Source organism: Schistocerca gregaria, chromosome 2 (assembly GCF_023897955.1).
Source record: "Schistocerca gregaria isolate iqSchGreg1 chromosome 2, iqSchGreg1.2, whole genome shotgun sequence".
Taxonomy (NCBI): Eukaryota; Metazoa; Arthropoda; class Insecta; order Orthoptera; family Acrididae; genus Schistocerca; species Schistocerca gregaria.
In genome coordinates this window covers 672849188-672865324 of record NC_064921.1, presented here as the reverse complement: position 1 = coordinate 672865324, position 16137 = coordinate 672849188, and the positions used below count along the sequence as shown (strand labels likewise).

At 43.5% G+C, this 16137-nt stretch overlaps 1 protein-coding gene across 2 annotated transcripts in view; it reads right to left on the bottom strand.

Moving 5' to 3' along the window:
* LOC126334727 (serine/threonine-protein kinase ATR-like) overlaps nucleotides 1–16137 on the bottom strand; it is a 402997-nt gene that overhangs the window by 292019 nt on the left and 94841 nt on the right. For both annotated transcript variants that reach the window (XM_049997265.1, XM_049997266.1), the window contains exons 8-9: nucleotides 10366–10481; nucleotides 3362–3522 (exon numbers count right to left, since the gene is read on the bottom strand). In XM_049997265.1, the coding sequence (XP_049853222.1) occupies nucleotides 3362–3522; nucleotides 10366–10481 (277 nt within the window). The remainder of the gene's footprint in view (nucleotides 1–3361; nucleotides 3523–10365; nucleotides 10482–16137) is intronic.

Sequence of the window (16137 nt, the reverse complement as noted above, 5' to 3'; positions counted from 1 at the left end):
CTTTACACCCTAGAGCTGTATGCCCAAAACGCTGGCACTTAAAACAGCGCACTGGGTTTGGGACATACGACCGGACGTTTAGTCGAAGAAATCCTGCCTTGACGTGTTCTGGGAGTTTGGGGTTATTGAAAGTAAGAATGAAGGAGTCAGATTTCACCAGGTTTCCATCCACCCTTTTCATGATGTTCTGAACGTCAACAATTCCCTCCTGAGCCCACTCACTCTTTAATTCTTCTACAGGAATGTCAACGAGATCCCTACAGGTAACAACACCCTTACTGGAGTTCAGGGTGCTGTGAAGCTCTGTATCAATAGTGTATTCCCCCAAGCTTTTAGCTATTTGAAGGTTAACTGTTTGCTGAGCTGTTGATGTTTCAACAAGCAGTGTCCCAGTCCATAAATGCTTCACTAATTTTAAAGTTCCAGCTATTCATTCTAGACCCTTTTGGATATAGAATGGCGAAATCTTTTCAAAGGAACGTTCTTTCCTTTTTATTATAAAAAACACATTCTGGTTGTCAGTATGTGCTCTGTTACTCTGAACCGCTGTACGTTTGCTGACGCCAGAGTCAGGAGGACTGGCTAACCTAGCCCTCTTGTTGGATTGGGCGGTAGTGCGTACCAGCGGTCCACCCATCCCACTGGCCAGCGAAAAATTGAGAAGAGGAAGAATTGTGGTATTCATGGTTGTCCCATGAGCAGCTAGGGAAACTTACGTCCATCCAGACAGAGCCCCGCATGCCTGGATAAGCCTTGTACAACTGAAGTGCGGCAGGTTCCCCAGAGGTTGCCCACTAGCGACTGTTCCACCACAACAGCCATGCATCTTATCGGCGTGCAGCACACGTTAAGATTGAAGGGTTTTTTATAGAGGTATGTACCGTCCTTGCAATCCAGGCAATCAAGCCAAGATCCCTGATCCCTAAGACACACAACGTTCCACTGTTGCGCCACACGGTGGTCGGTGAAGCATGCCCAGAGCTTACGGTATCAGCAGACTGGCGGCACACACCAGTCCACAGCTCGAGGACCCCGGGTTCGCCAAGCCCGTACCCAGCAAACGAATGCTGGGTCCTATGAGGGAGTAACATACAGAAGAAGGAGACAATTACATTTTCAGAGTTTACTGCATTTATCAACTCAAGATACATGTCATGTACACAATAATATTATGACTAAAGAAACTCAGTTTGAAAATATCAAATCTAGTTTAAAGGTATTTCTCATAAACTCAGACGTTACACAGTATATTCCGTAATGTCTGTTATTCACAATTTGTCCATGTAAACCTACAGTATGCAGGATTTTTTTCGGGTAGACTGAAGTGTGATTCAACTGACCTGTTGACAATATCTTGTTTGTCACAGTTCATAACAGATTTTCATGCCACTGAGATGGCTGTGAACAACATAAAATGAGGTTACATTGGAAATAAGTATAACTAGTGTTCCAAGTGGAACAAGTGTCACAGGCAAAAAACAATATGAGAAGAGGAAGCCTTCTCTAAAACTTTCTAAAACTGTCCAGCAGATCATCTCTCTAGCATACAAGAAGGAATGGGTACATCTGAAATAATATTCAAGTAATGCATGCAAAGAACTGTTGTTACTTTCATCAATGCAATATTTTCATGAGATTAAGAATATTCTTCACATGCTTACAAACTGTTGCTCATAATCAAAACACTATAGGAAATAGATTTCTAGAATGGAAAAAATAAAAGTATCATGACGCTTTTATTGTCGAAAACTGTCAAAAGTCTGCAGGTGCAAAGTACAAATACACTACTGGCCATTAAAATTGCTACAACAAGAAGAAATGCAGATGATAAACGAGTATTCATTGGACAATTATACTATACTAGAACTGACATGTGATTACATTTTCATGCAATTTGGGTGCACAGATCACGAGAAATCAGTACCCAGAACAACCATCTATGGCTGTAATTAACGGCCTTGATACGCCTGGGCATTGAGTCACATAGAGCTTGGATGGCATGTACAGGTACAGCTACCCATGCAGCTTCAACACGATACCACAGTTCATCAAGAGTAGTGACTGGCGTATTGCGACGAGCCAGTTGCTCAGCCAACATTGGCCAGGGCAGCAGTCGAACATTTTCTGTATCCAGAAAGGTCTGTACAGGACCTGCAACATGCAGTCATGCATAATCATGCTGAAATGTAGGGTTTTGCAGGGATTGAACGAAGGGTAGAGCCATGGGTCGTAACACATATGAAATGTAACGTCCACTGTTCAAAGTGCCGTCAATGCGAACAAGAGCTGACCAAGACGTGTGACCAATGGCACCACATACCATCATGCTGGATATACGCCAGTATGGCGATGATGAATACACGCTCCCAATTTGCGTTCACCGCGATGTCGTCAAACACGGATGCGACCATCATGACGCTGTAAACAGAACCTGGATTCATCCGAAAAAATGACGTTTTGCCATTCGTGCACCCAGGTTCGTCGTTGAGTACACCATCGCAGGCGCTCCTGTCTGTGATGCAGTGTCAAGGGTAACTGCAGCCACGCTCTCCATGCTGATAGTCCATGCTGCTGCAAACGTCGTCGAACTGTTCGTGCAGATGGTTGATGTCTTGCAAACGTCTTGACTCAGGGATCGAGACGTGGCTGCACGATCCGTTACAGTCATGCAGATAAGATGCCTGTCATCTCGACTACCAGTGATACGAGGCCGTTGGGATCCAGCACAGCGTTCCGTATTACCCTCCTGAACCCACCAATTCCATATTCTGCAAACAGTCATTGGATCTGGACCAACGCGAGCAGCAATGTCACAATACGATAAACCGCAATCGCGATAGGCTACAATACAACCTTTATCAAAGTCGGAAACATGATGGTACACATTTCTCCTCCTTACACGAGGCATCACAACAACATCTCACCAGGCAATGCCGGTCAACAGCTGTTTGTGTATGAGAAATCGGTTGGAAACTTTCCTCATGTCAGCACGTTGTAGCTGTCGCCACCGGCGCCAACCTTGTGTGAATGCTCTGAAAAGCTAATCATTTGCATATCACAGCATCTTCTTTCTGTCGGTTAAATTTCACGTCTGTAGTACGTCATCTTCGTGGTGTAGCAATTTTAACGGCCACATTTCAAATCTCATTTTAATGTTAAAGTCCTTAGCAAAGTCTCACTCAAAGATTCATACAACCATGGAATTGTCATGACTTCAGCACTCACATTAGTTACCACTGTGGAATATTATTCTAAAATAGCTGCACAGAGAGAAGGCTGAAGGTTCACCGAATATTATTAAAACTTACAATGGGGCTCTAAATATAAAGCATACTAATGAACACAAACATAGCTGATTCACCTTGGTTTCTGTAGAGACTCATTCCGGAGTAATTTTTTTTGCATTTCAAAATGTCCTAGCACACTTTTGGAGCTTTCATCCAAATATATAGTGTTATTCTGGTAGTCAGGCATCTCTGCCAATTCTTTAACAATGCAGCATACAATAATAGCCCTCCCATACTGAAAAATAGAAAAAAACTAATTTTTAAGTACTGTCATAGAACGTTGCTCCAGAACGAAAATGGAAGAATATTAGAAAATATTAGAAACACATGGTGATTTCCAGAATGAGATTTTCGCTCTGCAATGGAGTGTGTGCTGATATAAGACTTTCTGGCAGATTAGAACTGTATGCCAGACCAAGATTTGAACTCTGAACCTTTGCCTTCCATGGGCATGTGCTCCAGCAAACGAACTACCCAAAGCACGACTCACTACTTGTCCCCACTGTTTTACTTCTGCCAGTACCTCATCTCCTACCTTCCCAACTTCACAGAATTTCTCCTGCAAACACTGCAGAACTAGCACTCCTGGAATACAGGAGTGCTAGTCCCGCTAGTTTCACATGGGAACTTCTGTGAAGTTAGGATGGTAGGAGACAAGGTACTGGCAGAAGTAAAACAGTGAGGACAAGTCATGAGTCGTCTTTTGGGTAGCTCGTTTGCTGGAGCACAGGCCCATGGAAGGCGAAGGTCCAAAGTTCAAGTCTCCATCCAGCACACAGTTTTAATCTGCAAAGAAGGAAGTTTCACATGATGGTTTGTGTGTGTGTGTGTGTGTGTGTGTGTGTGTGTGTGTTCAGTAAATATCTCAAAGACAAATTTCAACACAGTGATTATACATCATTTTATATAAGAATTTTTTTTAAGAATTAAGATCATGCTTGTCAATAAATCGCTTTAAAATTGGCTACAGTTAGAAAAAAGTAGATTTGAAAAACAATCTATTTATATGATTGGACTCAATAACTGCTTCTACACTTTCACCACCTTGTACCAGTTTTGTAAATTATAATTAAATAATATTTGATTAAGCTGGCCCATAACGAAAAGAACATGTGATGAAAAGAAAAATAATATTTAACTTAAAATCACAAGTATGTATTAAGAACCAAATTGCACGAGACACATAAAACATTGTCTGTGCTTCGTTGTGTCACTAAACACAACACAATTACAGAAAATAAACAATGAATTAATTAAAAATAAATATTTATTAAATAATTATAATTTGTTTGAATCTGGTCTCCTTAATAGAGTGTATTCAGAGTCATTTGTAGTGTGCTATTCCCATCTGAGAGAGGGGGAGGACAGATAAACAGACACAAAAAAGAACCTCCCGCCAGCAATCTTTGTGAATTGGTACAGCATGTTTCAGGCATGATAAGAACTTCCTCAAGATGACATCCTGAAGCAGTTTTCTTAAATCACACAATGAATACAAGAATGTATTCATGGCCATGGAGGTCACACCTCATACTGTTTTCAACAGTGGACATCAGTTCTGAATGGAATCATTTAATGGTCACTGTCTGATGAATATTTCCACTACTTTTGATAATTGCCAAGCTGGTTCTTCATCATGTAAAACTTTAATTTTTTTTTTCAGTATACTACTGATAATGACCATACATTGTACTCTCCTTTGATCACTTCTTAAATTACTATTTAGCTTGTTTTTTCCATATCTCTAATGCTTTGAGAAGATAATTATTATGTGTATTTATCATTAGACTTCACTTTTTTTTTTGCTTTGAGAATAATTATTATGTATCTTTTTAACTAGGCTTACATATATATACCTAAAATGTTTATCACTGCTTTCATTGCACGCTGAGAAGTAATGAATTCTTCAGCAACATGAATGTTGTAATCATAGTTGGTCGGTATCACCCAGTCAGCCAACACTAATGAGTCATTATAGTAATCACTGTGGAAGGCACATATCAGAAAGGAAATAAAAGTATGCCATGACAGTTCATTGGTACAATCAAACAACCTAGGAAGGAAATGCACTGGGTAATATGACAAACACTACCCTGAAAACAGCTTCTCAAATAGTTTTAGGACTCGCTGAAGATTTGCTCAGCAAACAGTTTACTGTATTTATCTCAAAAACTGATACAATTGCCCAGATTGGTAAATAAACTATTATGTACATTTACCAATGTTGGCACAGTGAATCACAACTGAAAGAAGTTCCCAGACTTTATGGAAAATTAAATACAGAAGACAGGAGAAAACATAACTGCATACAGAAACAAGAAGATGTGATAAAATGGAACAAGATAGATATGATAATTGTCAGCACCATGGAAATGTGCTTGTAAAAGTAAATGCAAAGAATATGTTGTGCAAAAGTTGTATAGTCACGAATTACAACAAGAACATGGAACCCCTGGACAGGAGTTATTCCAAACTGCAATACGGTAAATAGTTGGCTGTATTCTCTCCACTATGTGGGTCATCAGTTGGATACCCTCCTCTGACACCAAAAACAACTTGTCTTGTAGGCCAGGCATTACTTGGACTCTTAGCAAGGTAAGAAGCACAAAACAAAGACCAACAGATGTATGTACAAAAAGGGGAGGCATCTTACTCATGCGCATATGTGAAATTTCTTCAGGTGCAAAGAAAGCGATTTTTCATTTTGTGAAAATATAACGCTTTAATTTTTAATACATCACAGTCAACTGTAAGCCATTTTAATTTTCACCCATAAATTAAAAATCCACAATAAATGTGGCACACAAGGTGTGAGGTGGCAGTTACCACAGCAGTTAGCACACTGAGGTTGAAAGATGATGAGGTTAAAGTGAGCAAGGCACGTAGTGCAACTGTGCCAGCCTATGTTAGGGGAAACTACCCACAAGAAAGAGACGTAGGCGTAAAATACTGACTTGACTTTTGTTCTCATCCTTTATAGAGATGTCACTGCATTCAGTAACAAATTCCCCATAAAAAGAAGAAGAAGAAGAAGAAGAAGAAGAAGAAGAAGAGAGAGTTAGTTAACTAGTTAAATTCATAGTATTCTGCATTCTTCGATAGGCATTATACATTTCAAGCAAAATCAAACAATGGAAACTACAGCTAGGAATATCAACAAAGCATGAAAAGACAGGACGCTACTTGCCAGAAAGATGACACATTAAGCTGCAGACAGGCACAATAGAAAGACATCAGCAGATAAGCTTTAGGCAACAGTCTTCATCAGAAAAAGAGAAACACCCATCATTCATTCACACAAGCACACACCCCTCACACACACAGAACTGCCAACTCCAATAGCTCGGGCCAGAATGAAGCTGTTAGATGGGATGGAAGCAGCAATCTGGAAGGGGAGAGGATAGCAGTTTACAGGAGGGGGGAGAAAGAGGAGTGCTGTCTGGTGCAGTGTGCTGGGACTAGAATGCCAAGAAGTGCAACATGAGGAGGTTGTGGGGCAGCGAGGTGGGGAAAAACAGAGCAGATAAGGAGAGGAGCGGGGAAAGATGGGCAGGTGCATTGGCAGAGGGCGGTAAATGAAGGGGTGGGGGGGGGGGGGGGGAATGGGAGGAGGTGATGGGACAGTATTTTATCATAGGATGAGGCTAGAATAATTACAGCAGCAAAAAAACTGTTGTGAGGATAACTCCCATCTGTACAGTTCAAAAAAGCTGCTGATGCAGGGGAGGATCCACATGGCTCAAGTAGTGAAGCAACCATTGAAATCATGCATGTTTTATTCAGCTACATGTTGTGTCACAGGATGGTCCACTTGGCTCTTAGCCACAGTTTGGCAGTGGCCATTCATCCTGGTGGGCAGCTTGTTGGTAGTCATACCAACATAAAAATCTATATAATGATGCAGCAAAGCTAGTAAATGACATGGCTGCTTCCAAAGGTGGCCAGGGCCCTGACTGGGCTGGATAAACCTGTGACAGGACTGGAATATGAAGTGCTGGGGGGGGGGGGGGGGGTTCAATTGGTTGTATCTTGCATCTAGGTCTTCCACAGGGATATGAACCTTCTGGCAGGGGCTGGGATTGGGAGTGGCATAGGGATGGACTACAATGTTGTGGAGGTTGGGTGTGTGGTAGAACACAATTTTAGGAAAGATGGAAAGGATCTCGGATAGGGAGTCCCACATTTCAGGGCATTATGTTAGGTAATCAACATGACGATAGGTAATCAAAGCCTTGGCGAAGGATGTGGTTCAGTTGTTACAGGCCAGGGGGGTATTGGATGAGGAAGGAGGCATGCCTTTGTGGCTGGTTCTTGGGAGTGGTGGGAGGATTCGGGCTCTGAAAGGAAATGGCATGGGAGATCTGTTCCCAGACAAGGTCTGGAGGATAGTGCCTGTCTGTGAAGGCCTTGATGAGACCCTCAGCATACTGGGCAAGGGAGTTCTTATCACTGCAGATATGTATCCCTGGATGGCCAGGCTGTTTGGGGGATGTTTTGGTGTGAAGGGGATGACAGCTGTCGAAATGCATGTCTGTTGGTGGTTGGTGGGTTTAATGTAGACAGAGATGTGGATGGAGGCATCAGAGAGGAAGAGGTCAAAATCTTGGAAGGTGTCATGCTTGGTCGAGAAGACCACGTGAAACGAATGGAAGAGAAGGTACTGATGTTGTGAAGGAACGAAAACAGGCTGTCTTGACCATGAGACCAGATCATGAAGATGTCATCAATGAACCTGAACCTGCTCTGGTGTTTTGAGGTCCAGTTTCACCTTGGAATGGTACTATTAACTAAATCCAAACGACCATATGCTGACAAGCTTAAACATTACGACCATTGCCTACTGCAATGCGGGATACCACCTGCTGGCGTTGAGGGTACGCAACGTGGTAACTTAAGTATGTAAGCAGTGCAGACACGGGCAGGGTGTCAATCAAGCGAAGACATGGGCTGCAAATGAGGAAAACCATTGAGGTAAGTAACACTAGCAAAGAGCGGATTATTATTACGCAGAGCCTGTGGACGAGTATTTCAAAAATGGCAAAGCTGTTTGAATGTTCATGTGCTACTCCTGTGATCATCTACAAAGAGAGTCAGAATGATAGTGAAACTTCCATTAAGCACTAAATGAATGGACATCCATGGCTCTTCACAGAACATGGGGTTTGGAAGCTTGTCTGTTGTGTAAAGCGGGTCAGATGGTGATTTGTGACATCTCCGCTGAAAGGGCACAATGCTGGTGCACACAGAAGTGTTTCAGAGCACACCGTTCATCGTACATTGTTGAATATGGAGCTCTATAGCAGACCACTCCTACGTGTTCACATGTTGACCGCACAATGTCGTCAGTTCCAACTGCAAAGGGCATGGGACCACCAGGATTCAGCCACTGCTCAAGGAAAAGTGTTGGTTCTTCGGGTGAATCACATTTTTACTGCATTAGGTCGCACATCATCACCACTGATGTCATCATCAAGGTGAACGGCAGCTCGAAATATGCAGTATGCTATGGACACAGGCTGGGGGGAGCAGTATTATGCAATGCGAGACATTCTCCTGCCTTGCAGGGGACCTGTGGTAGTAATCAAAGACACACTGCCAGCTGTGAACCATCTGCATCCCTTGATGCTTGATGTCTTCCCCAATTGTGATGTCATCTTTCAGCAGTATCATTGTCCGTGTCTTGGAGCCTGAAATGTGCTAAAGTGGTTTGATGAGCATTAAAGTGAACTCACATTGATGCCACAGCAAGCAAATTCACCTGGTGTAACTCCTACAGAACCCATCCAGGTCACTATCGGGCACCATCACCGCATAAGCAAATCAGCAGCCCATTATTTACGCAAATTACATGACCTGTGCCTACACATCTAATGTCTCATACCCCAACAAAGCTACCAACAAACTGTCAGATTTCTGATAAGCAGAAGAAGTGATGCATTTCGTTCCAAATGCAGATAAACAACCTATTAAGCATTTCATCATAATCTTTTGGCTCATCATTGTACATGGACATTCTAGTGTAAGCCTGAGCAGTGTACTGCAGAAGTGCTGACAACAGGCAAATGTGAGATGATGTCACTGTAATAATTCAACAAGGCCAAGACAATGTTGTGAGACAGGTTAGCTTGCTGAAACAGCAAACTCAACAATAATGCACAGACTAGTGAAGCAAGGGGCAAGGCATTTTTACACACTGGCAGGAGCAGTGACGTTTAAGGATACGCAAAAGTGTGCCACTGCCTACTGTAAGTACAGAAAATTTTTATAATGGAATTTAATTTGGGGCAGCCCTACCAGGACACCAAGGCTGTGCTAGACGAGGATGCCACAAGGACTTGCCAGTATATGTCACCAGTTTGAGGCCACAGCAGGCCATCATCTCTATGCATTGGCACAACAGCCCTTCACAGGTCATCAACTGCAGCACAGCCAATTCCTGCCACTGCTGCCGAATCGGCATCTCGGCATGTTGTGCATCCACGACCATGACACAGCCGCATGTCTCCCTGGGCCATAGCAGATACATCAGTGTCACATATATGCCGCTGGTGTACAGGCACATGGGCAGCGCACCTACTTAGCCCACCAGTACCCAGTGGAGATCCGCATCAGCATCTTGAACCCTACATGCAGCCAGCCAAGCAGAATTCAGCAGCCAGTCGACCACTTACCCGGTGCATCATGCAGTGCAGCAGCATCAATGAAAGTGTTTGTTACATTTGTAGCTGCCTTTTCTGGAACTTCTTGGGCTCCCATATTGCCTCCACTGTCCGTTCGAAAAACTATGGCTCATACCAATCCTTCCTGCACTAGGGTGCCAAACAATGCTAAACAACTCTCAACTTTTTAGAACATATGGAATTTTCACACCATCCAAGAAACTTTACTGCCATAGTAATAAAGAAATTGACTAATCCAAGTGCTTAGATTATGTGTGTCAAATTTTCTTCCAATTTTGTGAATGTCAGCTTGTTTAAATAAATCCAAAGCGAATAATGTAACATAATTTCTACATTTTCTCCAATGTATAATTAGTCTTGAAGATTCTGTAAAAGGCGGAGAAGGGCTAGGTACTTACTTTACAAGAATCTAGTTTCCCTGCAATCTCTTCTATAAAATGTCTTTCCAGCTTCCATTGGAATGTGCGTCCAAGTATTTTTCTAATAATATTGTTCAGGGTTTCTGACACAATATCTAGAAGAAAAAAAAAAATAGATGGAGAATAGTGATCAAATAAAATACAAAGGCTATCGTAACAATTTTTTTTTTAATAGTCAAACACTAAATTTAAAGTTAGAAACCAGAATTATAGTGACATGTGAAGACCATTTTAATAATAACATAATACAACCTGGAAGAGAAGTCGGCTGTCATTACTTTCACTGCTACAACATTTAAAAGCAAACACACAGAGATAAACATACTTATACTCTTATTTTGCCTCTAATTAGTTAAAAGTACAAATAGGTCTAATATGCTATTTTAGTTCAGACAAATTTGCAAACATTTATCACATCCAAGACGTTCCCATCCTAATGGTAAAGTAGAATCACCTCTTAAAAGTAGAAAGTATCCTCCTTATTAAATACCTTTTTACAATATGTAACAATGGAAAATCCAGGATTGAAGGCAACAGTATTATGAAAGGGATAGTTGCTACTCACCATATAGCAGAGATTCTGAGTCGCAGAAAGGCACAACAAAAGGACTGTCAGAAAGTGGGCTTTCTGCCAACAAGACCTTAGTTGCACACACACACACACACACACACACACACACACACACACACACACTCTCTCTCTCTCTCTCTCTCTCTCTCTCTCTGGCAGCTGAAGCCAGATTGCAAGCACATGATGGGACAAGGAAGGGGAGATATAGCAGTGTGTAGGTGAGGGATGCTAAAGTGCTGTTAGTGGGAGCATACAGGGAAGAGATGGAGAGTGGGTAGAATGGGCAGCTAGTTGCAGTTGGGATGTTTTATGAAGGGCAGCAGGGGAGGGGAGGGGTGAGGGTAGCGGAAAAGGAAAGAAGTAAGAAGACTGCATGCATTGGTGGAATACAGGGCTGAATAGTGGTGGAACGGAAACAGCGAAGGGGCTACATGGATAAGGACAACGACTAAAGAAGGTTAAGGCCAGGAGAGTTATGGGAGCATAGGATATATTGCAGGGAGAGTTCCTACCTGGGCAATCTAGGAAAGCTGGTGCTGGTGGGAAGGATCCAGATGGCACAACATGTAAAGCAGTCATTGAAATGAAGAAAGTTGTGTTGGGTGACATGCTCAGTAACAGGCTTGTCCAGTTGTTTCTTGGCCACAGTTTGTGAGTGGCCATTCATACAGACAGACAGTCTGTTGTTTGTCATGCCCACACAGAAAGCAACACAGTGGTTGCAGCTTTGCTTGTAGATCTGCAGATCATATGACTGGTTTCACAGATAGCCCTGCCTTTGATGGGATAGGTGATGTTGGTTGACAAGACTGGAACAGGTGGTGGTGGGAGGATGTATGAGACAGGTCTCGCATCAACGTCTATTACAGGGATATGAGCCATGAGGCAAGAGGTTGGGAGCAGGGTTTGTGTAGGGATGGACGAGGATATTGTATAGGAGAATGTAATTCAGTTGCTCCAGTGCTGGATGGTACTGAATCATGAGGGAAATTCTTCTCTGTGGCAGACAGTGGGATTTTGGGAGGTGGTGTGTGACTGGAAAGATAAGGCACAGGAGATCTGTTTTTGTACAAGGTTTGCAGAATACTTATGATATCTGAAGGCCTTAGTGAGACCCTCAGTACATTTCGAGGGGGACTGCTCGTCACTGCAGATACAATGGCCATGGGTGGCTAGACTGTATGGAAAGGACTCTTTGGTATGCAATGGGTGGCAGCTGTCACAGTGGAGGAATTGTTTGTGATTATTAGGTTTAATATGGACTGATGTGCTGATGAAGCCGTCTTTGAGGCACAGGTGAACAACAAGGAAGTTGGCTTGTTGGGTTGAGTAGGACCAGGAGAAGGAAATTGTGGAGAAGCTATTGAGGTTCAGGGGGAATGTGGATAGGATGTCCTCAATCCAGATCACAATGGTGTCACCAATGAATCTGAACCAGGTGAGGGGTTTGGAGTTCTAGTGTTTAGGAAGGATTCCTCTAGATGGCCCAAGAATAGGCTGGCATATGACGACCAGTTTTTAGGTGGTCGACTGCAATTCTTCCTGCAGGTGTGAAGTTAGTTTGAATGTTGGGTGATTTGGGGGATGATGGTGAGGCAAGGTTCAAGGTTAAGAAATTCTGGAAAGTTAACAGGGGGTGATTTGGGGGCAGTGGGAGTGGATTACGGTGGATGGAGGAGTGAACTGAGTCAGGCAGGATTCAACATTGGTCTTTGGTTGAGTCGGATTGGTGGGGTTGGTGGCAAAAAATTGTTTCCACTGCAGGTACCACAAGAAAGAAAGTCTTTGAGAAGTCCTGGATGATTGAATTTGTGAGTCGGGCAAAAAGTGAGGCATTTGAAAACGACTGATATTTCTGAGGGGCTAGGGATTTTGGAGGAAAGGTTCATGACTGTTTGGCATCTGTTTAGTTTCTGGATTCTGTGTGGTAGTTCAAAGCAAAAATCAAATGAAATTGGCATGCACTCCCTCTGATTTAATCTTGTTTTTCCTTACTTCATCCATTTCATCCTTTTCGTGATTTTTTTCCAAGAGTTTGACCGGCTTTTTTTTGTAAAAAAAATTTTGGACGGAATTCTACATTATTTGCGTATTTTTACTCATTTTTATCCAACATGACGTATCCTTGCTCCTTCCATCTGCATCACTACAAAAAAGCTTATTTATCCCTGGCCAGAGCCCGGTCCCACATACTGTTCCTGCATTGTTACCTTGCTCATGGTATCCCTCCCAAATGGCCTTACCATCAAATTACCCATCTCCAGGTGCCACTCTTCCTTCCACAATGCCCTCCATGTTCAGATAACACCAATCCTTCACCCTCCCCAAAACAGTCCTGCAAAACCACATCAATCAGACTCAAACCTCATTGCAATTACCTTCTCTCTATCCACAAAATTCTTCTGCTATGCAATCCCAAGTTCCTGGTTCCTGTGACACATAATGAAACTCTTGCCCTCTAGGAGCTACACGCACTATGCCACCTCAAAAAAAACTCTCCACCTTGTTCACTTCCTACTCCTGCCTTGGACTACCATAATCCACCACCTCTACAACAACCTCCGAATCTTCTGCACATCCCCATCCCCTCATAAAAACAAACCTTGTAACGCATCCCTACTATATCTATCCCACCCTCAACAACTCCCTCCCACCACTACACAGAATCCAGAACCTATACAGACCCTAACACAGTCATGAACCTTTCCTCCAAAAGCTCCAGCCCTGTAGCAGTATCAGTCCTTTCCTAAGGCCTCACCTTTTGCCTCACTCCCACATTCAACCATGGGACTTGCTAAAAGACCTTCTCCCAGTTCCTACAGTGGAAGCACTTTTTTGCAACCAACCATACTAATCAGACTCAACCAAAGACCAATGCTGAACATTACCTGACTCAGTTCACTCCTCAATGCAACTGTTATCCAACTCCACTGCCTCCCAATCACCCCCTGTTAACTTTCCAGAATTTCTTAACCTTGAACCTTGCCTCACATCGTTTCCCAAATCCCTCAACATGCAAACTAACGTTACATGGGCAGAAAGAACTGCAATCCACCACCAAAAACTGGACTGATCTCATCCTTATAGTCCTAACTGCTGACAAAGATTCCATCACTGCTCTTTTGAATCACAAGGATTACCTGGCAGAAGGACTCTGCCAGCTGTCAGATTCCTCCACCTACAAACCCTTACACAGTGATCCCATTCCAGAACTCCACCTGGACCTCCAGTTTCTCCTCAAATCCCTAGGCCTATCCCAGAACCTCCAGCTGGAGTCCATCTCTCTCCATACCCCTACGACACCCCGCACTCCTACCTTCTACATGCTTCCTAAAATCCGTACACCCAACCACCCAAGACATCCCACTATGGCCAATTACTGTGCTCCCGCTGAGAGAATCTCTGCTCTCGTAGACCAACACCTTCAGCCTATTAAACGTACTCTTCTCCTCCACCAACTCTCCTCAGTTTCTGCTCCTTTACCACATAGTGCCCTGCTCGTCACTACAGGTGCAATTTCCTTTTACTCTTAACATCCATAGTACCCATGGCCTAACTGCTATTTAACATTACCTTTCCCAACACCTGACAGATTTCAAACCAACAACCGCCTTCCTAGTTGCCATGATCAACTATATCCTCACCCACAATTACTTCTCCTTTGAAGGCATTACCTACAAACAAATCTGGAGTACAGCTAAGGGCACCCACATGGCACCACCCTTAACACCCAGAATCCCGGAGCTCTCACTTGGTTCAGATTCACTGATGACCTGTTCGTGATCTGGATTCAGGGTGAAGATATCCTACTCATTCCTCCAGAACCTCAACAGCTTCTCCCCCACTTGCTTCACCTGGTCCTACTCAACCCCCTCGATATTTACATCTGCCTCAAAGATGGCTACACCAGTATCTCTGTCCATATCTAAGCTACTAACCAGTAGCAATACCACCACTTCAACAGCTGCCACCTGTTCCACATCAAGAATTCCCTTCTGTACTGCATAGCCACCCGTGGCCACAACATCTGCAGTGATGAGTGTTACCTCTGAAAATATACCGAGGGTCTCACGGAGGCCTTTACAAATCCTTTTTAATCTCCCGAATTTATACAAAAACAGATCTCCCGTGCCTTATCTTTCCATTCAGCTTACACCTCACAAAGCCCCACCATTCAGTCACAGAGGAGCATTCAACTAGTGACTCAGTATCATCCAGGACTGGAGCAACTGAATTACATTCTCTGCCAGGGTTTCGACTGCTACTGATCATGCCCTGCAATGAGATAAGTTCTACCCACTATCACTCCCACCTATCTCACTGTGGTATTCTACCACTCACCAAACCTACATAATATCCTCATCTGTCCCTAGACAATCACTGCTTCCAATCCCTTGACTCATGGCTCACATCCCTGTAGTAGTCCTAGATGCAATACCTGTTCCATACAACCTTCCACCAAAACCTACTCTGGTACAGTAACAAACCTCACCTATCACAAGAAAGACAGGGCTATCTGTGAAACCTGTCACTTGATCTACAAGTTCAGCTGCAACCACTGTGTTGCATTCTACATGGGCATGACAACCAACAAGCTGTCTGCCCGCATGAATGGCCACTGACAAACTGAGGTCAAGAAACAGCTGCACCACCCAGTTGCCGAGCACACCGCCCAACATGACGTTCTTCATTTCAATGACTGCTTTAGATGTTGTGCCATCTGGATCCTTCCCAACAATACCAGCTTTTCTGAACTGCATAGGTGGGATCTCTCCCTGCCATATATCCTATGCTCCCATAACCCTCCTGGCCTTAACCTCTGTAAGTCATCCTTACCCTTGTAGCTCCTTCCCTGCTTCTATTCAAGCACTAAACCACCAAAACACCTTCAGTTTTTTTTGCTTCTCTCCTTTTCTGCAACCCCCTCCCCTCTCTCTCTGCCCTGTGTCTAAGCTACCAATTGCAACTAGATGCTCTAGCATCTCTCCACCTCTTCACTGTACACTCCCAGTACCAGCACTTTCCATCCCCTACCTCTATCTTGCTCCCCCCCCCCCCCCCCCCCCACCTCCCTGGCCCATCCTCAACCTTACCCCCACCACCCAACTGCCACTCCCATTATACGCTGCTACTCGCAGTCTGGCTTCGGCTGCTACAGTTTGTGGTCATATGTGTGTGAA